Source organism: Limanda limanda, chromosome 5, assembly GCF_963576545.1.
Source record: "Limanda limanda chromosome 5, fLimLim1.1, whole genome shotgun sequence".
Taxonomy (NCBI): Eukaryota; Metazoa; Chordata; class Actinopteri; order Pleuronectiformes; family Pleuronectidae; genus Limanda; species Limanda limanda.
In genome coordinates, this window is record NC_083640.1 from 389896 (window position 1) to 413174 (window position 23279).

The following is a 23279-nucleotide window of genomic DNA, read 5'->3' on the forward strand; positions in this document are numbered from 1 at the left end:
AGTAAACAGGTTTTTAAACAATGTGTTGGTTACAGCATCAGTATGTTAGGAGACTTTTACAGTCTGGATATTAGTACTAGTATAAGATATAAGTACTTTCAAACCCTCAGTGTTATATTTCTGTACATAGCATCAGAAAAGAATCATAACTCACACACATGAAACACATGTGATCAGATGAGGGTTGATTCATTCTCTCTTCATCCTCAGTTCACTGCAAACAGCTGATTCATTCTCCTTGTGTCTGGCAGTCAGACTTTAGATCATCACTGAGGTGTCGTGAGAAGGTCGTGAGAAGGTCGTAACCAGCTGTTTCAGACATGGTCAAGGTGATTGGATGGAAGCAGTGCTCTCTCTCTCTCTCTCTCTCTCTCTCTCTCTCTCTCTCTCTCTCTCTCTCTCTCTCTCTCACTCGCTGTAGGTCTCCAATGAAGGAAGCTCATCCTCATCATCATCAGTTAGCTTCTCAGCGTCCTGGTGTGTTCCTCTCTGGTTTCTTCTGACGCTGGTTGAACGTTTAAACACACACTCGTGTTTAAAGGTTCCGAACCACGACCTTCTTCTCTGGCTCATTGTAACTGTGGCTTTAAATGTGTCTAACATCTTTTTGTTTGTTTCATTTTCTATAGTGTGTGTCATCCGCCCACCCGTCTGCCCGTTCTCACAGTAGCCAATAACATGTGCTGCTATACTAGGGAGGGGGGGGGGTTGGGTTTAATGCAGGTTTGATTATGTGGGGGAAGGGGGGGGGGGTGATAAAGGGCTTGTGTCACCGCGGTTACCTTGATGTATGTCTGAACACTCACTGGTAAGATGCCGCCGCTGCTTCCTGCTTGATGCTTTGCCCTTTACCATTGGTCAAGGAAGGCCCCGCCCACTGCAACATGGAGCATGGGGGCGGAGTTAATTGATTCAGCTGATTACACAGTCAGCCAGATGGACATGTGATATATAAACAGAGCTTCACTATACGGACATGTCAAGTTTCTATACATTAAGAACCAACTCAGTTCAGTCACATGTTCAGTCACATGACAGTCACATGTTCAGTCACATGTTCAGTCACATGTTCAGTCACCTGACAGTCACATGTTCAGTCACATGTTCAGTCACATGACAGTCACATATTCAGTCACATGTTCAGTCACATGTTCAGTCACATATTCAGTAACATATTCAGTCACATGTTCAGTCACCTGAAAGTCACATGTTCAGTCACATGTTCAGTCACATGACAGTCACATGTTCAGTCACATGTTCAGTCACATGTTCAGTCACATGACAGTCACATGACACTCTGACAGTGTTTGGGTGTCCACACACCTTTGACCTGTAAGACAACATTTTCCTTCCCTGTCATTGAATCAGATCTCCTGCAGACACACACACACACAGGAAGTTTTAAATGTCATTTCTGATGTAGTTTCCGTCACTGCTGAGAGATTGAATTAGAATCCTGATCTGTGCTGAGCTGCTGAACGCTCGTGGTCCGTCCCTCTGGCTGCTGGGTAATTGCCCCCCCGCTCTGTTGCCGTGGCTTTTTGTTTGAGAAAACATCCTCACCTGCCAGCTGCTGCACTCTTAGAAGTGATGTGTTATTTTTGACACATCTGTTCCCACCAGTCTCCAGATGTGTCAAAAATGATTCATCATCCATTAAAGTGCAGCAAGACTGAACTCTGAAAATAATCCTGTGCTGCTTTGTCTCTGTTAGAGAAGATTTCTTTTTAGGGAAACGGTTTCAGATCAAAGCCTTTGTGTCACGACGCAATCTCACATTTTCATCTCTACTTTTTATCTTATCTAACTCTGACTCAAATGAGTTAATCAACTAAAGTCAATTCAGTCTGAGTTAAAAAAAGGAAAAGACAGAACCGACGTCTCTTTTTTAATGTAAATACAACAAAGACATTGTGTCTTTGTAAAATAATTAAAACAATATACAGTAATATTTAATTTTCTGAAAATGCTAAATGTCATTGACAGTGTATCAGAGCATTGAAACGCTTGTAAAAAGAAATGGTAAAGACTCAGGTTTAGACCTGGTGTAAATCAGCTTTTGATATGATTTATAATAAATACACTTATTACACAGTCTAGTGAACTGCCCAGTACACAGGGAACAGCTATTTGAACATATTGTTACCTACAGAGAGGTTCAGCTCCTCAGTGGTGTGAAGGTATCTTCTCCTTATTGTCTCCTTATAACATCTCAGTCTTCAATCTCTCCATGAGAAATCTCTTTCAACCACTAACCACTGTAGCTATGAGTCCTTCACCATTTTACAGTTCATCAAATATTGATAAATAGTTTCTGAAAAACTACAGCCGCCATGAAATGAATCCCCAGAAGGAGCCGTGTTGGTAAACCTGCTCGTCTCCACAAATCTACTTCTGGAACAACATCTGTTCCCCTTCAGCAGTTTGACATCAGAGCTCTGGTCGCCAACCGTCCATGAAAAACAGAATCATCAAGATTCAGAAACAAAAGCACTTTGTCCCGTATTACTGTGAGATTTAAAAAATGGTCAGTAAAATGCCAATGGAAAATGAATAACAGGGCGCTTTAGATGAAAATTTACGGTAAACTTGTTCCCAGGCAGCTTCGTGCAGCGATACGACTCGTACTCCTCCGAGAAAAAAGCAGAAAAAGATGCAAAAATACCGGGAGGAATGGGAAAAAGCAAATACCTGGGTGGAAAATGTGCGCGAAAATATCTATAATAAAATAAATATAAATATCTATAATATAATAATAATTTGTTTTCCATGTGTTCATGTCACTCAAAAATATGCATCTAATTCAATTCAGGGTCAAATAGTTAAACAATCGTTTCATTCACAAAAAAAGGGGCTAAACAAATTCACAAGGGTCAGGGTCAGGGTCAGGTCAACCCTGACCCTGACCCTGACCCTGACCCTGACCCTGAAGGCATCGGGTCGGCCGGCCCGGCCAATGAGGGTCCCTTATTTATTTTTCAGGGAGTTGGCAACCCTAATCGGAGGTCAGATGAAACCATCATGTCTCTGAGGGGTTCAACAGGTTATTATATATTTCAACATTATGATTATAAACTGTTTGTGTGACAGGACGTGACAAGGCTGCGTCTGAATCGAGTCCCTGAACTGAGACACTGACGTTATGGATTCTCTATGTTGTTTTTCTTCACCAGACATTTGTCACTTCATGAGGAAAACGTCCTTCAGCTGCCTGCTAGCATTGTTAGCATTCCTCGGTGTAAATGATACGATGCTCCAGTGGAACTCCTTCCTCTGAACCAGCTGAAGAGAGCTTTGTGTATTATTTATAACATGGTGCGTCAGGGAGAGACATGAGCTAATGTGGTGCTAGCTGGTACCCAGTCTTTCAGATACAGGATGCTAACTGTAGCAGGACGTCTTAGCTTGTCATTCTCTGCAGTTCCAGGACAGTGTGTTCGCTAGCTCTCTCCTGTGGAGCGAGGCTTAGCTAGCTGCTCCATTCGTTTCAGTGAGGGACATTAGCTAGCTGCTCCATTCGTTTCAGTGAGGGACATTAGCTAGCTGCTCCATTCGTTTCAGTGAGGGACATTAGCTAGCTGCCCCATTCGTTTCAGTGAGGGACAGTAGCTAGCTGCTCCATTCGTTTCAGTGAGGGACATTAGCTAGCTGCTCCATTCGTTTCAGTGAGGGACATTAGCTAGCTGCTCCATTCGTTTCAGTGAGGGACATTAGCTAGCTGCTCCATTCGTTTCAGTGAGGGACAGTAGCTAGCTGACGGAAGTTGAAAAATCTGTAGTTTTAATGTCATTTAATCCTTAATGCTCATTGTACTTAGTGGTAGCAAATATACTTTTGTGAGGGAACTGTACTGTTGCTGGCTGCTTCTTCCATGTTTCCATCTGTTAGCATCTGGAAGTCGTAATGATGGTGAGACTTCTGTTGTGTTTGAGTGGTTGTAATGCTAACAGTGTTAGCCCGCGGTTGTGGGTCGGCTGGAGGACAGATGTGACGAGGTCCTGCTGAAGGAAAACACCACACAGTTCATAACAAGCTTTTCTGTCCTGAGACGAACGGCTGGGATTCTCAGAGTGAACTCCCAGCATGCACCTTGGTAGTACTCAACACTGACCTGACGCCTGAAGCCCCGAGTGTGTGTGTGTGTGTGTGTTTGAATTACACAAAACCCTTTAATTACATCTGTAAAATTAAGTGTGTGAGATGTTTTAATTGACTTGTCTGTATGAATGAGGGCGTCTTCAGTCTGCAGCCAGTGTAACTCCCTTCTGTGTGTGCGTGCGTGTGTGTGTGTGTGTGCGTCTGTGTGTGTGTGTGTGTGTGTCTGTGTGTGTGTGTGTGTGTCTGTGTGTGTGTCTGCAGGCCTGCTGGGCCTCCAGCTGATCAATGGTAAGAACGAGTCGGCTCACATCGCGGACGCCGTGTCGGTCGTGGCTCAGTCTCTGCAGGAGCTGTTTGAGAAGGAGAACATCACGGAGCCCCCCCGCGGCTGCGTGGGAAACACCAACATCTGGAGGACCGGGCCGCTCTTCAAACGGTCAGTAGCACCCGCAGGTCGCAGGTCACAGGTCAGAGGTCAGGACTGACGACTCGTTGTCCTCTGGTCACTTGTTTCATTTCCTGTTTAATTCCTGTAGAAAACATACGGATGACATCATGAGAGTTAAACGTGCTGAACCTTTCCTCTTCACTTCTGCCCTCGGACACGATTCAACTGATTTTGAGACAAATATTCAGAGTCCAGTAGCTTTGTGTGTGACAGGATGTGGGCTCAGCCGGGGAAGCGTTATTAGGGTTTATCCAGTTTGTGTTTCTAATCCTCCGAGCGGAGTCACTTCCTCCAGCTTCACCCGGAGATCAGAGCTCCGAGTCAGAGACGCTTCACTGGTCCCATGTTCAGGCGAGAGCAGCGAAGCTCCGTCCTCCTCCGCTCTGACTGACCTAGATAGAGCGTCAGGTCGAGTGGAATCATGTTTGTTTGTGTCCAGTGTCGCACTCTGTCACTGCATCACGTGACCTGTTCTTACTCAAAGTCACGTTTCCTCCTCATGTTAAAAATCTGAATCAAGTCCCTAGCCCAAAAGAAGACAGATGTCCCCTGAGCTGACTGATTGTCTCCTCAGGGTGCTGATGTCATCAAAGTACCCTGACGGTCTGACAGGCCGGATCGAGTTCAACGACGATGGCGACCGCCGCTTCGCCACCTACGGCATCCTGAACTACCAGAAACCAGGCCGCCTCGTCCAGGTCGGAGTCTTCAACGGATCCCAGGTAGAGAACCGCTGGTTGTGAATGTCCTTACGCTGCTTCTGTACCTGATGGAAAACAGCAGCCGTCCACCTCGGTCCCGGAAGAGAAACGCTCAATGAGACCAGGACAGCTTGTCTGGATTGTGTGTGTGTGTGTGTGTCCATCAATAGAGCGATTCGGGTTCAATACCTTTATTGTGAGGACATTTAGAAAATTAGGGTACGTGGGAGCTAGGGGCTCGGGTATGTCAATGAGTGTCCTCACAACTACAGAGAGATCAGTGTGTGATCTCATCTCCTGCCTCTTCAAATATGCATGAGCCTCTTCAGTGCTGATGCTATGATCCAGTGGTGGTGACACACTGAGACACAACACAACACAACACAACACAACACGACAACCTGTGTGTGTCTCAGGTGGTGATGAACCCTCAGAGGAAGATCATCTGGCCTGGAGGAGAGACAGAGAAACCAGTCGGGTACCAGATGTCCACCAAGCTGAAGGTACGCCTCAAACATCTGTTACAGAAATACATTAAAAAGATCTCTGTATAAAATATTATAAAAAAGATCTCTGTATAAAATATTATAAAAATATCTCTGTATAAAATATTATAAAAATATCTCTGTATAAAATATTATAAAAAATATCTCTGTATAAAATATTATTAAAAATATTATAAAAATATCTCTGTATAAAATATTATAATAAAGATCTCTCTATAAAATATTATAAAAAAGATCTCCCTATAAAATATTATAAAAAAGAACTCTGTATAAAATATTATAAAAAAGATATCTGTATAAAATATTATAAAAAAGATCTCTGTATAAAATATTATAAAAAAGATCTCTGTATAAAATGTTATAAAAAAGATCTCTGTATAAAATATTATAAAAAAGATCTCTGTATAAAATATTATAAAAAAGATCTCTGTATAAAATATTATAAAAAAGATATCTGTATAAAATATTATAAAAAAGATCTCTGTATAAAATATTATAAAAAAGATCTCTGTATAAAATATTATAAAAAAGATCTCTGTATAAAATATTATAAAAAAGATCTCTGTATAAAATATTATAAAAAAGATCTCTGTATAAAATGTTATAAAAAATATCTCTGTATAAAATATTATAAAAAAGATCTCTGTATAAAATATTATAATAAAGATCTCTGTATAAAATATTATAAAAAAGATCTCCTTATAAAATATAATAAAAAAATCTCCGTATAAAATATTATAAAAAAGATCTCTGTATAAAATATTATAAAAAAGATCTCTGTATAAAATATTATAAAAAAGATCTCTGTATAAAATATTATAAAAAAGATCTGTATAAAATATTATAAAAAAAGATCTGTATAAAATATTATAAAAAAATCTCCGTATAAAATATTATAAAAAAGATCTCTGTATAAAATATTATAAAAAAGATCTCTGTATAAAATATTATAAATAATACATTTATAATACATTTATAAGATATCGTATTTAATTTTTTTTTGATTTCTATTTAATACATTTTTTAGACGAAGACTCTTAACAGTCACTTTTAGTTTCAGTTGTCAAACCTTCGACATTTTGTCACATGACCCAGAAATACAAGAGGCTGACCCCCCCCCCCCGGTCGGCCCCCCCCGGTCGGCCCCCCCCGGTCGGCCCCCCCCGGTCGGCCCCCCCCGGTCGGCCCCCCCGGTCGGCCCCCCCCGGTCGGCCCCCCCGGTCGGCCCCCCCCGGTCGGCCCTTTGACAAATGAATGAAATGGTTTCAATAGTACTTGCTGGTGAGATTTAGGTTGATGTCTTGAGGTCGGCAGCACGTTAGTTCCTCCTCGGGTTGTGTAACGTGTGTGTGTGTGTGTGTGTGTGTGTGTGTGTGTGTGTGTGTGTGTGTGTGTTCAGATTGTCACCATCCATCAGGAGCCGTTTGTGTACGTGAAGCCGACGAAGAGCGACGGGACGTGCAAGGAGGAGTACACTCTGAACGGAGTCCTGATCAAGAAGGTGATCTGCACCGGACCCAACGGAACCATTCCAGGTGAACACACATCTCCTGCTTCACAAGAGTCGTTTGAATAATAATTCACGAATAAGACGAATATTAATGAAGTCTGAATGTTGACCTTGTGAACCAGGTCAGCCCACCGTGCCTCAGTGCTGCTACGGCTTCTGCGTGGACCTGCTCATCAAACTGGCCATGAGCATGAACTTCACCTACGAGGTCCACCTGGTGGCTGATGGGAAATTTGGCACGCAGGAGCGAGTGAGTAACACACACACACACACACACACAGACACACACTTCTGATGATGTCACTGTTTCTCTCCCTGACCTTATTAGTGATTCAACATCAGCTCCATCGCAGAGCCTTGTTGCTATGGAGACCACCGCAATGACCTTGTAGAGGCTGAGAGACATTTAGTCATTACTCTCTCTCTCTCTCTCTCTCTCTCCCTCTCTCTCTCCCTCTCTCTCTCTCTCTCTCTCTCCCTCTCTCTCTCTCTCTCTCTCTCTCTCCCTCCCCCCCTCTCTCTCTCTCTCTCTGTCTTTATCTCTTTATCTCTCTGTTTGCTCCTCTCTCTGTCTCTCTCTCTATGTCTCTCTCTCTCTCTTATCCCTCTCTCTCTCTTTATCTCTGTCTGCTGCTCTCTCTCTCTCTCTCTCCCTCTCTCTCTCTCTCTCTCTCTCTCTCTCTCTCTCTCTCTCTCTCTCCCTCCCCCCCTCTCTCTCTCTCTCTGTCTTTATCTCTTTATCTCTCTGTTTGCTCCTCTCTCTGTCTCTCTCTCTCTCTTATCCCTCTCTCTCCCTTTATCTCTGTCTGCTGCTCTCTCTCTCTCTCTCTCTCTCTCTCTCTTATCCCTCTCTCTCTTTATCTCTGTTTGCTGCTCTCTCTCTCTCTCTCTCTCTCTTATCCCTCTCTCTCTCTCTTTATCTCTGTCTGCTGCTCTCTCTCTCTCTCTCTTATCCCTCTCTCTCTCTTTATCTCTGTCTGCTGCTCTCTCTCTCTCTCTCTCTCTCTCTCTCTCTTATCCCTCTCTCTCTCTTTATCTCTGTCTGCTGCTCTCTTCACTGTTCCAAATAAACCCCTCTCCTCCTCCTCTCTTTTTTGTATTCCTCTCCTCCTCCTCTCGTTTTTGTATTCCTCTCCTCCTCCTCTCTCACATCTGTTCTTTCTTGCCATCTGCTCTCCCTGTCTCTCTCTCTCTCTCTCTCTCTCTCTCTCTCTCTCTCTCTCTCTCTCTCTCTCTCCCTGTCTGTGGACAGTGTGGAGCTTTGTGACTGTGTGGAATGTCTCCCCCTGCAGGTCAACAACAGCAACAAGAAGGAGTGGAACGGGATGATGGGCGAGCTGCTGGGGGGGCTGGCCGACATGATCGTGGCCCCCCTCACCATCAACAACGAGCGCGCTCAGTACATCGAGTTCTCCAAACCCTTTAAATACCAGGGGCTCACCATCCTCGTCAAGAAGGTGAGTCAGCACCTTTCATCTTTAAATAAAGACACAACATTAAAGAATCATCAGACCTGGATTCTATCTTTCATAAATGATATTTAATACTTTCAAGCCTGCAGAATCCTGTTCTTCAGTGAAGTTTGTGTTGTAATTCTAGTCAACTGTAAATGCGGATGATGTTTCAGTCGTTGAATGTTGAAATGAAAGGTTTAGTGACCTCTAGTGGTGAAGTGTCAGGTTGCAGCTGAACGCCCCCCCCCTTCCCTCCCCCCGTCCAAACATGGAAGGGAACCTGTGGTAACTTCCGTCGTCAAAAAAAACAAACTCAAAAGCTTTAGTTTAGTTAGTTTTATGGGTAATGGCAGGAGGACTGTAAATCTTTATTAAACTTGTTATGATAACGATGATGTGTGTGTGTGTGTGTGTGTGTGTGTGTGTGTGTGTGTGTGTGTGTGTGTCTGTGTGTGTGTGTGTGTGTGTGTGTGTGTGTGTGTGTGTGTGTGTGTGTGTGTGTGTGTGTGTGTAGGAAATCCCTCGCAGCACTCTGGATTCGTTCATGCAGCCGTTCCAGAGCACACTGTGGCTGTTAGTCGGTCTGTCGGTCCATGTGGTGGCAGTGATGCTTTACCTATTAGACCGGTTCAGGTAACCACATGATGCAACACAACACAACACAACATGACACAACACAACACAACACGACACGATGACACATGACACAAAACAACACCATACTCAACGTGTGTGTGTGTGTGTGTGTGTGTGTGTGTGTGTGTGTGTGCAGCCCGTTTGGAAGGTTTAAAGTGAACAGTGAAGAAGAAGAAGAAGACGCCCTCACCCTGTCCTCGGCCATGTGGTTCTCATGGGGAGTACTGTTGAATTCTGGGATAGGAGAAGGTGACGAGTTCCACTCCTCCACTCCTCCACCTCTCCACCTCTCCACCCCTCCACCTCTCCACCTCTCCTCTGTCCATCCACCTCTCCACTCCTCCACTCCTCCACTCCTCCACTCCTCCACCTCTCCACCTCTCCACCTCTCCACCTATCCACCTCTCCACTCCTCCACTCCTCCACCTCTCCACCTCTCCATCTCTCCACCTGTCCTCTGTCCATCCACCTCTCCACCTCTCCACCTCTCCACCTCTCATCTGTCCATCCACCTCTTCACCTCTCCACTCCTCCACTCCTCCACTCCTCCACCTCTCCACCTCTCCACCTCTCCTCTGTCCATCCACCTCTTCACCTCTCCACTCCTCCACTCCTCCACTCCTCTGTCCATCCACCTCTTCACCTCTCCACTCCTCCACTCCACCTCTCCACCTCTCCTCTGTCTATCCACCTCTCATCTGTCCATCCACCTCTCCACCTCTCCTCTGTCCATCCACCTCTCCACCTCTCCTCTGTCCATCCACCTATCCTCTGTCCATCCACCTCTCCTCTGTCCATCCACCTCTCCACCTCTCCACCTCTCCACCTCTCCTCTGTCCATCCACCTCTCCACCTCTCCTCTGTCTATCCACCTCTCATCTGTACATCCACCTCTCCACCTCTCCACCTCTCCTCTGTCCATCCACCTCTCATCTGTCCATCCACCTCTCCTCTGTCCATCCACCTCTCCTCTGTCCATCCACCTCTCGTCTGTCCATCCACCTCTCCACCTCTCCTCTGTCCATCCACCTCTCCTCTGTCCATCCACCTCTCCACCTCTCCTCTGTCTATCCACCTCTCGTCTGTCCATCCACCTCTCCACCTCTCCTCTGTCTATCCACCTCTCGTCTGTCCATCCACCTCTCCTCTGTCCATCCACCTCTCGTCTGTCCATCCACCTCTCCACCTCTCCTCTGTCCATCCACCTCTCCTCTGTCCATCCACCTCTCCACCTCTCCTCTGTCCATCCACCTCTCGTCTGTCCATCCACCTCTCCACCTCTCCTCTGTCTATCCACCTCTCGTCTGTCCATCCACCTCTCCACCTCTCCTCTGTCTATCCACCTCTCGTCTGTCCATCCACCTCTCCACCTCTCCTCTGTCTATCCACCTCTCGTCTGTCCATCCACCTCTCCACCTCTCGTCTGTCCATCCACCTCTCCACCTCTCATCTGTCCATCCACCTCTCCTCTGTCCATCCACCTCTCCTCTGTCCATCCACCTCTCATCTGTCCATCCACCTCTCCCCTGTCCATCCACCTCTCCTCTGTCCATCCACCTCTCGTCTGTCCATCCACCTCTCCACCTCTCCTCTGTCCATCCACCTCTCCTCTGTCCATCCACCTCTCCTCTGTCCATCCACCTCTCATCTGTCCATCCACCTCTCCTCTGTCCATCCACCTCTCCTCTGTCCATCCACCTCTCATCTGTCCATCCACCTCTCCTCTGTCCATCCACCTCTCCTCTGTCCATCCTCCACTCCTCCGTATGGCATGTTACTGACACCCCTCCCTCCTCTGTGCAGGAGCTCCCAGGAGTTTCTCAGCGAGGATTCTGGGTATGGTGTGGGCGGGGTTTGCTATGATCATCGTAGCATCGTACACTGCCAACCTGGCAGCCTTCCTGGTGCTGGACCGGCCTGAGGAGCGCATCACTGGCATCAACGACCCCAGGGTAATTATGATGTCATCGGCAGTGGAGGGGCTCACACTCTCCTATCAGATCACGCTCTGCTGGTCTTTGTTTCATTTGAAATTCCCCACATCTCTCTGGGAGGATCTGGGCCCTTAAATCACCACTACACGTCACATGACAGACCCGTTTGATGCTTCACCACAACTCTAGACCCTTCACAATTCTACCTATCTTTTCACGAGTCCTCATGTCACTTCATGTTGTGTTGAGGTGAGTTCATTCCTCACCCTGTTCTGTTTTCAGCTGCGTAACCCGTCAGATAAGTTCATCTACGCCACAGTGAAGCAGAGCTCGGTGGATATTTACTTCAGACGGCAGGTGGAGCTGAGCACCATGTACAGACACATGGAGAAACATAACTACGAGAGCGCTGCTGAGGCCATCCAGGCCGTCAGAGACAAGTAGGCTCCTCCCACCTCACAGGTGAAACATGTCATACTGTCGCTGCCTCTTCCTTCACTCAGTCCCTCCTGATGTCTGTCCCCTCCTGCAGTAAGCTTCATGCCTTCATCTGGGACAGCGCTGTGTTGGAGTTCGAGGCGTCGCAGAAGTGTGATCTCGTGACGACAGGAGAGCTTTTCTTCCGTTCTGGATTCGGGATCGGAATGAGAAAAGACAGTCCATGGAAACAGAACGTGTCTCTAGCTATTCTCAGGTAGAACAAACCTACAGAACCTTGAGGTCGACTGATACTATCCATACAAATACTATGATACCCTAATATAATACTGGACCTGTTCATGTCCTGGTCTGACCTCACTTCCTGTGTGTAAACGTTGTTGACTCTGTTCAGTTCTCATGAGAACGGCTTCATGGAGGATTTAGACAAGACGTGGGTTCGTTACCAGGAGTGTGACTCCAGGAGCAACGCTCCCGCCACGCTCACCTTCGAGAACATGGCAGGTAAGAGACAGAGCAGTGAAGATGGTGATGGTGATTGTGATTGTGATGGTGATGATGGTGATGGTGATGATGAAGATGGTGATGATGAAGATGATGGTGATGATGATGGAGGAGATGATGATGATGAAGATGATGACCTCACCTCCTCAGGTGTGTTCATGCTGGTAGCCGGCGGCATCGTTGCTGGGATCTTCCTCATCTTCATCGAAATCGCTTACAAACGTCACAAAGATGCTCGAAGGAAACAGATGCAGCTCGCCTTCGCTGCGGTGAATGTGTGGAGGAAGAACCTGCAGGTACTCTCTTCTCCTCTACTCCTGTCCTCTGTCATCTGCTCTTCTAAACTCTACTCCACTGTACTCTACTGTACTCTACTCCTCCTTACTCTACTGTACTCTACTGTACTCCACTGTACTCTACTTCTCCTTACTCTACTGTACTCTACTGTACTCCACTGTACTCTACTGTACTCCACTGTACTCTACTGTACTCTACTGTACTCTACTGTACTCCACTGTACTCTACTGTACTCTACTGTACTCTACTGTACTCTACTTCTCCTTACTCTACTGTACTCTACTGTACTCTACTCCTCCTTACTCTACTGTACTCTACTGTACTCTACTCCTCCTTACTCTACTGTACTCTACTGTACTCCACTGTACTCTACTTCTCCTTACTCTACTGTACTCCACTGTACTCTACTGTACTCCACTGTACTCTACTGTACTCTACTGTACTCTACTCCTCCTTACTCTACTGTACTCTACTGTACTCTACTCCTCCTTACTCTACTGTACTCTACTGTACTCTACTCCTCCTTACTCTACTCTTCAATGCTGTAATGATCTGTGATCTTGATTTTCTAACTGAGTCTTGAGTTCATATCATTTTTTATGTTTGAGTTGAATTATTCTGTAGAATATTTTACTGATGTTGACGTCTCGGTGTGATGTCATTAGTTTACCTTTCCTGGCGTTAGTTTATAACCATGATGATGTCATGACGCCAACATGGCGGTTCCTGACAGGACGGAGACAATGAATGACTTTATAAACAGATCATCAGTGACTGTATATAAAGATGATGAAGACCAACCAGAGCTCACTCAGGCACAAGAAGTCGACGGTTTCCTACAGAACAGAAAGAACACAGATTATTTCTGTGTGAAGTCGTTGCTCCTCATGTTTTCCCGCCTCGTCCGCAGATGGCCTCACATTATTTATCATCACTTCTCTTCCTGGATTAGCACTTCAAGCAGAAGCCGCTACAGGCTAGCATCTAGCAGAGGAGGATTAGCACTTCAAACAGCACAGTCTTCAGGCGAGGAGTTAGCAGATGAGACAGTCTCAGCTCAGAGAGTTGTTAGAGGAAACAATGACTTTTAGATTAAACACAGAGAGATCAGCACAATCACCATGTGGCCTCAGGCCTGTGATAATTATCTGTGTGATCCAGAATCACCCACAGACCACATTATTAATCATCATCGCCTCTTATTCCAGCCTGCTTTTATTTTGGTAGTGTACTATTTCTGTTCTGGTGGTTAAAGTTCTGATCATCAAAAAACAGGAGGCAGATAGAATAGTGTTGGCTAACCAGGTGATTCTGTGAGTCTGTCCATCAGAGTCACAGGTTAACGTTAGCAGCTAGGACTGGGCTGCACCTGCTAGATTCATCAGCTTCAGACCAGAGATTCAATAAATCACTGTATAATAAAACATAGGAACATTCAGCAGCTCAATATTTCTCTATGTCCACGTTGCTTCTTCACATTCACTGAATATAACGATCATCACTGACTGGATATAAAGACGACACAAGGGGACAGTTTTTATTTTTCAGCAGACAAACATTTTGTTTCTTTAATGACAAATCTAAACTTTAATAACAGATTGATTCGAGCCCGACCCTGTGAGAGGTCAAAGGTCAAACACCATGTGACCTTCATCCATGTGCTGCTGCCCCTCTGTTCTATGTTCTCAACAAACACACACTCACACACACATACTCACACACGACAACACACACCCATGCTAATCCGCCATCTGTGCAACCCCCCCCCCCCCAACCTACCCCTGTTGTGTTTCCTTTGATGTGATTGGTTGATTTGTGTGTTGGCCTCATGTTGTTGATTTACCTGCTGCAGTGAGTGTGTGTCTGTGACAGTAAAACAGACTGAAGCATCTCTTCATCTGAACCAGGTTCTCCAGAACACTCACACTCACTCACACATACAGACACAAACACACACTCACACTCACTCACACACACACACACACACACACTCACTCACACACACACACACACACACTCACTCACACATACAGACACAAACACACACTCACACTCACTCACACACACACACACACACACACACACATGCTCACTGGCTGTTCAGGCAGTTATATAATCTGCAGCTACAGTGAACAGATGGGAGTCACCAGACTGTAAACACATACACACACTACACTACATTATACCACATTAAACAAACACGCAAACAATATATAGCTATTGAAATGATACATGAGTAATCCTGAGTAATAATGAGTATTTGTGAATAGAGAATTGTAGTGATTATGAATGAGCATCAATGATTTTTAGTAAGTATAGTGATTTTTATCACTGGTTATTTATGAGTACAGTTAATAATTATATTAGTGAGTATAGTGAACATTACTTAATGTTATTGAGTTTTTGTGGGTTCAGTGAGTGCATATGAGGAAGTAATAAGTGTAGCACATAACGATCCCTTGTGAGTATAGTGAGTATTAGTTAATATTTGTTGTAGTGATTAAAGCAGTCATTTTAGTGAGTATATTGATTATTATTGAGTAAAGTGAATATGAGTTAATGTTAATAAGTAAAGTCATTATTGGAATGAATATTACTAATTAGTAGCAAAAATAAATGAGTATTGTGATTTTTAGTGCGTAATGTGATTATTAATAGGTACAGTGAATATTAGTGATGTTATTGGTATTATGGGGTATTGTTGAAAAATGGTCAGTACTAGTAACCATTAGTAATTATAAGGAAGGATTAGTTTTGAGTATTAGTGGAAAGTAGTGAGTATGAGCTCATATTATTAAATATCGCCGAGTTTAAATTTGTTGATTATTGTGAGTATTAGCGAGCTGTGACGAGTATAGTATTGGTGATAGTATTAGTAGGTAGAGTATTTGTGAGAATGGATGGTATCAGCAGGCATAGTACTGGTGAGTACATCAAGCAATGGTGAGCATGAGTGATTATAGTTTTGGTGAGTATTACAGGGTATAATAGTGATTGGTATTGATGAGTATTGGCGAGAATAGTATTCTTATATCCTCAGTATTATTGTTTATTCTCAAGTATAGTATTGGTGAGTACATTGAGCATTAGTGAGCTGCTGTCTGTACTGAGTCTTAACGTGTGTGTGCACCTGGAAAAGTGTTAGAGCAGAACCCGAGCCCCAACTGAAAAGCTCTTTACGGTCCATCCCTTCGACCTCCGACCTCAAACGCCGTAGGGCCTCCGGGGACGCCACTGTAAAGAGATGAAGACCTTCCATCCTCCTCCTCCTCCTCCTCCTCCTCCTCCTCCTCCTCCTCCTCCTCCTCCTCTCCTCCTCCTCCTCCTCCTCCTCCTCCTCCTCCTCCTCCTCCTCCTCCTCCTCCTCCTCCTCCTCCTCCTCCTCCTCCTCCTCCTCCTCCTCTCTTTCATCATCTCCTTACAGACGCCCGTCTTCCCACCAAGTTTTGTTTAACTCATATTCATCTTTTATCCTCTTCTCATCAATCTACCTCTTCTGACTTTTCTTTTTCATCAAACTAGTTCCTTATTCCTCCTCTCTTCCTCTCTTCCTCTCTTCCTCTTCTCCTCCTCTTCTCCTCCTCTCCTCCTCCTCCTCCTCCTCTCTTCCATCATCTCCTTACAGCCGCCCGTCTTCCCACCTCCTTCAGTCCATCTGTCCACCAAAGTCAAACAGACAGAAGACAGACTTTTCCGTTCGGTTCGTCCAATCAGCTAAGGGCTCGTCTTAAGAGATTTATTTCTTATTTTACACGTCGTCCTCTTGCAAAGAAGAAGTGAAGAGGGTCAGATTGTCTCTTTCCTTCCTTTTTGTCTGTGTCCTTGTCCTGTCTCTTGTCTCCTCGTCCTCTGTGTCTGTTTCCCTCCTCCCTGTCCTGTCCTTCTGATCCTGTCTCTGTCCCTTCATCTCACTGTCGACCCTCAGTCAGCCTCAAACCGTCTCACTGATGATTTTCCTTCACTAGCATCTTGTCCTCAGTGTCTCTCCTCTAACTCGTCTCCTCTGCAGCCTCTGGTCCAGGAGCTGATGATCTGATGATGATGTTTCTGTTACAGGACTCCAGGTTCCACATTGTGATGGGTTCTGTCGTCAGTGTTGATGCTTGTGACTCGTCTGTGGCTTCACTGTGTGTGTGAGAGATTAATGAATGTGTATGTTTCCTTTCTACCTGTAGCCGTACCCGACTGACATCACCGGCCAGCTCAACCTATCAGATCCCTCCGTCAGCACCGTGGTCTGAGAGCGGGAAAGAGAGAGAGAGAACTTCACTGCTACTGCTGAGCCTCAGACACACACTCTCACACACTCACACACACTCACAAACACACACACACGCACACGCACACACACACACACACAAACACACACACACACACACACACACACACACACACACACACACACACACACACACACACACACACACACACACACACACTCACACTGAGCCTCCTCTGTCCTTAGGGGGTTTTACTTTGAAAGGACTGGTTTTATTTTGGTAGGTGTCTGTGATGTTGTTCAGTTCCTGTCTGTCACACTGATTGATTGCACTTATTTATCAAAAGCTTGATGTGCTGGCGACGTCTTCCTCCTGGACGTGTTCAATAAGACACAGACGGTTGGTCCAAACAAAAACGCAAAAAACACATTGATCAGGAACCTGTCAATCAAGGACCTAGACGATCAGGAAGCTTTTCATCAGGATCGCATCAACAAGGAACCTGTTGGTTTAGATCAGGAACCTGATCGTCAGGCACCCGATCGTCAGGCACCCGATCGTCAGGCACCCGATCGTCAGGAACCAGATCGACAGGGACCCGATCGACGGGAACCCGATCATCAGGGACCCGATCGTCAGGGACCTGATCGACGGGAACCCGATCGTCAGGTACCTGATCGTCAGGTACCTGATCGTCAGGTACCTGATCGACGGGAACCCGATCGTCATGAACCCGATCGTCAGGCACCTGATCGACAGGAACCTGATGGACGGGAACCTGATGGACGGGAACCCGATCATCAGGAACCTGATCGTCAGGTACCTGATCGTCAGGTACCTGATGGACGGGAACCCGATCGTCATGAACCCGATCGTCAGGCACCTGATCGACAGGAACCTGATGGACGGGAACCCGATCATCAGGAACCTGATCGTCAGGAACCTGATCGTCAGGGACCTGATCGTCAGGGACCTGATCAAGGGGAACCCGATCGACGGGAACCCGATCGCCAGAAACCCGATCGTCAGGGACCTGATCAGAGTGTTGGAGGTGGGTGGAGCCTCTGGGACAGGAAAGAATAAAGTTTGTATTTAGTTTATTTTTTGGATTAATAAAGTTAAAAAAAAATGTATTCATCAAAGATTATTGATGTTAAAAAGATACATTTTCAGGTTGTAGTTGAATGTCAGATTCATTAAAGTTTAAAGCATGAATGTGTAGATCGACAGATTTTATAGTCTTATAAATGACTTCCTGTCCGAGAGGCTCCACCACTACATCCTCTGCACTCCCAGTCCCAGTGCAAGCTGGGAAATGTAGTCACTGCTCCACTGCTCCTGATGTCAGTCTGTGATTTGCTCCACTTCACTGCCAACAGCAGAAACTGACCACGTGTAATCAGCCTGTTGACTAACCCTGGTAATTGATCTTCATAATTAACTGCTAATCAGCACTGTGTGATTACATTCATGATTGTTCAAACCTCATTTTAATACTGATAATGAATCATGTTAATTAATCCTGTTAAACTTTGAACAGTATTCCTTTAACCCAGTTATTAATTAAGAGCCGAGAGCTGCACTGAGAACAACAGACGATGATCGATTATCCATCAGTTTCTATATTGATCACTTCATCAAGAAGGTTAGGATATAGATTCATATTTTAGATACTAAATCATCTGCATAGAATCAGAGGCACGTGACAATAAAAGGTAGTTGTGTGTAAGAAAATACAAAAATTCTAAACAGGGAAATGTTTTGATCAGTTTTCAACGAATAAATCAACATTTTCTTTATTGGACCAGAAACAAAATGGATGTTAGCAGCTGGTTCCCAAGTATGAACAAGTCATATTCTGAGTAACGCTAACACGCTAATGTAGCAACTCATTCTCATTCATTAAATCAACACAATGCTTTGACAGAAACTAATCCACCATCTAATGCTTACAGTAGTTATCTTAGTTTTTTCAACATGAAACTACGAAGTAATTGATAATAGGATTTATTAAGTAAAACACTGTAAGCTCTAACTGTGATGTAGCCTACTAGCCACGGCTAACTGTAGCTACCAATACAATGACTGAATGTTAACTAACTGACATGATGCCTGGTTTAGCTAATCCAGGCTAATCACATGTAACAAAGACCATCACAGCTAATGCTAATGCTCCAGATGTAACTGCAGTGTTAACACAGCTAATGCTAATGCTAATGCTCCAGATGGGAAGCTAATGTCAGGAAGTGTTTGTGTGTTTTAGACCATCATGGCTGAAGCTAATGCTACAGACAAAGCTAACTTTAACTACAGTGTTAACACAGCTAATGCTAATGCTCCAGATGTAACTGCAGTGTTAACACAGCTAATGCTAATGCTAATGCTCCAGATGGGAAGCTAATGTCAGGAAGTGTTTGTGTGTTTTAGACCAACATGGCTGAAGCTAATGCTACAAACAAAGCTAACTTTAACTACAGTGTTAACACAGCTAATGCTAATGCTCCTGATGTAACTGCAGTGTTAACACAGCTAATGCTAATGCTAATGCTCCAGATGGGAAGCTAATGTCAGGAAGTGTTTGTGTGTTTTAGACCAACATGGCTGAAGCTAATGCTACAGACAAAGCTAACTTTAACTACAGTGTTAACACAGCTAATGCTAATATCAGACGTCTTTTCGGCCCCTAAACTCACTTATGAAATCTTTCTGAGTAGTTTAAACCTCCGCGGCGGTATTCACATTAATAAAAAAGTAAAAATTATAAATATAGTTATTCTTTTTATTAGTATTGATCCGTCAAACATATAAATATATATTTCATCTCATTGTTAAAGTTATGAATCAACATTTGTAAAAGAAATAACGTCTTTTGATGAATCTAATTTTGTGTAGTGTATTGATTATTAATATTAATTTAATATCATTAAACAATCAATATTAGAAATATATTTAGAGATGAACGCAATTTTAATAAAAAAATATTATTAATTGATAAAACAAACCCCTGAGGACTTTTATTTTGAATTGAAAGTTATTAGAAAATAAGATTATTTTTATATTCATATTAAAACCCTGAGACATGAAGCGTTTTTATCCCCGTCACACACTCACATTTGTGATTCGTCATGTTAATATCTCTTTTGATTCATTATAAGTCATGTGTATAATTCATTATATTTATAGCTGTTTATAGTTCTAACGTGTAATGTGCAACGTGTTTCTCGTCAGAGTTTCTGCAGTAAAATGAAACGCTGCAGATTGAATCAGGTGATGAACATTATTAATGAACGTGGTGAAGGAAGTACAAACACCAGAGTACAGTAAAAATACTCTGTAACTCTGATCAGAACACTGAGACGGTTCAGTTACTGTGATTTCTCTTTTTTACTTTTAAAAGCTTTTATTGAAATATAATAATTTCCATGTATAACCAGCAGGTGTCAGTAACTGTGTTGAAGTGTCATGTAGCACAGAGAGAAAATACTCAAGTATTTGTACTGAGTAAATGTACTCAGTTACTTTGATTGTTCTCAGTGACGTTCTCAGGTTCCTGTTCTGAAGAGGAGCTGCTCCACGACTCACTTTATCAAACCAGCGTCTTGTTCCTGGGAGGAATATGAACTTTAGTGATCAGAGGACGACCACACGTTTAGAACTGGGAGCTACTTCTTCTTCTTTAATTCAAGTAAAACAAATCTGGTTTTATAAAGTGAGTATGTGTCTGCAGCTCCGTCTGACGCTTTCTGATGATGTCACAGTTTTATGATTTTATTTTCACTGGTGTACAGAAAAAGATGTTTGTATAGAATCTGTGTTGGTGTAGAAACTGAGGTCAGAGGTTAAACTTTCTACACAGACGTGATGCTGTTTTCACTTTCCTGTCTCGTGAACACTGAAACTGTAGAAGAAGAAGTCCCCCCCCCCTCCCGACACAAATGCTTATTTGTTTTGTTTTTGTTCCTCTGACGATATGTAGCCGCTCGACTCTTCTGCTGTTTCTCATCCAACATAAAGAGTCAAAGTCACACTGTCCTTTTGAGTTTGTCTCCTGATTCAACGACCTTTGACCTCAACGTGAAATAAAATCATAACAGAAGGTAAAAGTAAATAGGACGATAAACAATATTCACTTCTATTTTAACTGAATAAAATACAGTTCAATATATATGTTACTATAAGAAATAAAGAACCAGAGGACTTCCTGTTGGGAGAGTTAGTGGATTATGGCGGGACATAATTATTAATATTGTTAATAATTATATAATAATTTATATTGTTGTTGTATTTGACGTAAACATAAAAACAGACACCTCCTGACATGGAGACGCAGCAGCTTCAGATTCTCCTCCTGTCGTCACAATAACACTGAAGGACATCCGTCCGTTTCCGTGGCAACAACATGGTGTCCTAAGAGATGATAATGAAGAGGAGCTGAGAAGAGGAGGATGAAGAGGAGGATGAAGAGGAGGAGGACCCATCAAAATCATGCCCTATGGTTCTGATTCTGATTGTTGTTGTTGTTGTTGTTGTTGTTGTTGTTGTTGTTGTTGTTGTTCTTCTTCTTCTTCTTCTTCTTCTTCTTCTTCTTCTTCTTCTTCTTCTTCTTCTTCTTCTTCTTCTTCTTCTTCTTCTTCTTCTTCTTCTATGTGACAGTCGACCAACCTGATTACTGGGGAAACTGATTAATCAAAAATCAAAAGGTTTGATCTCATCAGAAGATGACGGAGGGAAAATCCAACAAAGTGAATCTCAGACTCCTCTCGTTGTCGCCCCCTGCTGGTGGTCCTGCCCATGTTTCTAATTGGTTGATATGTTTTATTTTTCATCTGGAAAAGTGATGTCATGAAGAGACAGAGAGGGGGGGGGGGGTCATTGAAGTGTCTGGACACTAATAAAGAAGGATGAATAAATTTGATGAGATCAGAGAGTCAGAGACACAAACGTCATCATGCTCATTCACAGTAAATGTTCTGTAGTGATTCAAACAGATCTGATATCAAACAGATTCACATCCACAGTCTGACTCTAGTTCTCTGACTTTTCATTTACTAAATCAAAACATGTCGGATGTGGAGGAAGATTAACAGCACGTGTGAGATCAGGGAACCACCTGGAGAACCCTGAACCACCTGGAGAACCCTGAACCACCTGGAGAACTCTGAACCACCTGGAGAACCCTGAACCACCTGGAGAACTCTGAACCACCTGGAGAACCCTGAACCACCTGGAGAACCCTGAACCACCTGGAGAACTCTGAACCACCTGGAGAACCCTGAACCACCTGGAGAACTCTGAACCACCTGGAGAACCCTGAACCACCTGGAGAACCCTGAACCACCTGGAGAACTCTGAACCACCTGGAGAACCCTGAACCACCTGGAGAACCCTGAACCACCTGGAGAACTCTGAACCACCTGGAGAACCCTGAACCACCTGGAGAACTCTGAACCACCTGGAGAACCCTGAACCACCTGGAGAACCCTGAACCACCTGGAGAACTCTGAACCACCTGGAGAACCCTGAACCATCTGGAGAACCCTGAACCACCTGGAGAACCCTGAACCACCTGGAGAACCCAGAACCACCTGGAGAACTCTGAACCACCTGGAGAACCCTGAACCACCTGGAGAACCCTGAGGGGGGGTTACATTCAGTTGCTGTTGCACAAGCAGCTGAAACTACAGGGGCGGAAATAAGAGCTTTGTCTTCAAAATAAAATAAAAATAAATAATGTAAATCTGTTCCAGCAACATTCAGCGTTTTGAAAAGACAGATTTCACTCCTGTAAAGTTAAAGTCACTAAATGTTTTTATTGTGTTTGTTTTATATTTATCTGAAGTTAGTGAATATTGACACCAGCAGGACCGGATCCACTCTCTAAGGGGCCCTGGGGATAAAGTTTGTAGTAGGGCCCCCTTTGATCTCAAATTCATGAACCAATCAATCAGATATTAGATTATTAATCAATGATGTTTTCGCAACAAGCAGAGAACTCCAACCTCCACCTCTTTCAAACTTCTGTTACATTTTATTTATTTTGAAGGGCTTGAACGGAAGTGCCTTCTTGTATTCTGGTAACTTGACTCTGTTGTCGCGTGTCAGTCTGCGGTGAAGCAGCAAGCGACTCTGCTGTTTAAACCCCTGCCCCTGGTCCTGGTCCTGGTCCTGGTCCTGGTCCTGGTCCTGGTCCTGATCCTGATCCTGGTCCTGGTCCTGGTCCTGGTCCTGGTCCTGGTCCTGATCCTGATCCTGGTCCTGGTCCTGGTCCTGATCCTGATCCTGGTCCTGGTCCTGGTCCTGATCCTGATCCTGGTCCTGATCCTGATCCTGGTCCTGGTCCTGGTCCTGGTCCTGGTCCTGATCCTGATCCTGGTCCTGGTCCTGGTCCTGGTCCTGGTCCTGATCCTGATCCTGGTCCTGGTCCTGGTCCTGGTCCTGGTCCTGGTCCTGGTCCTGATCCTGGTCCTGATCCTGATCCTGATCCTGATCCTGGTCCTGGTTCTGATCCTGCTTCTAATCCTGGACTACAACTG

At 44.3% G+C, this 23279-nt stretch overlaps 1 protein-coding gene across 1 annotated transcript in view; it reads left to right on the top strand.

Annotated features, from left to right (window-relative positions):
- grin1b (glutamate receptor, ionotropic, N-methyl D-aspartate 1b) overlaps nucleotides 1-16767 on the top strand; it is a 33857-nt gene extending 17090 nt beyond the window's left edge. The window contains exons 8-21 of the mRNA XM_061070958.1: nucleotides 4360-4534; nucleotides 5121-5268; nucleotides 5664-5750; nucleotides 7153-7288; nucleotides 7386-7513; nucleotides 8556-8720; nucleotides 9232-9350; nucleotides 9490-9602; nucleotides 11157-11305; nucleotides 11570-11727; nucleotides 11820-11981; nucleotides 12120-12229; nucleotides 12380-12525; nucleotides 16702-16767. Of these exons, the coding sequence (XP_060926941.1) occupies nucleotides 4360-4534; nucleotides 5121-5268; nucleotides 5664-5750; nucleotides 7153-7288; nucleotides 7386-7513; nucleotides 8556-8720; nucleotides 9232-9350; nucleotides 9490-9602; nucleotides 11157-11305; nucleotides 11570-11727; nucleotides 11820-11981; nucleotides 12120-12229; nucleotides 12380-12525; nucleotides 16702-16767 (1862 nt within the window). The remainder of the gene's footprint in view (nucleotides 1-4359; nucleotides 4535-5120; nucleotides 5269-5663; nucleotides 5751-7152; nucleotides 7289-7385; nucleotides 7514-8555; nucleotides 8721-9231; nucleotides 9351-9489; nucleotides 9603-11156; nucleotides 11306-11569; nucleotides 11728-11819; nucleotides 11982-12119; nucleotides 12230-12379; nucleotides 12526-16701) is intronic.
- Nucleotides 16768-23279: the final 6512 nt, after the last annotated feature.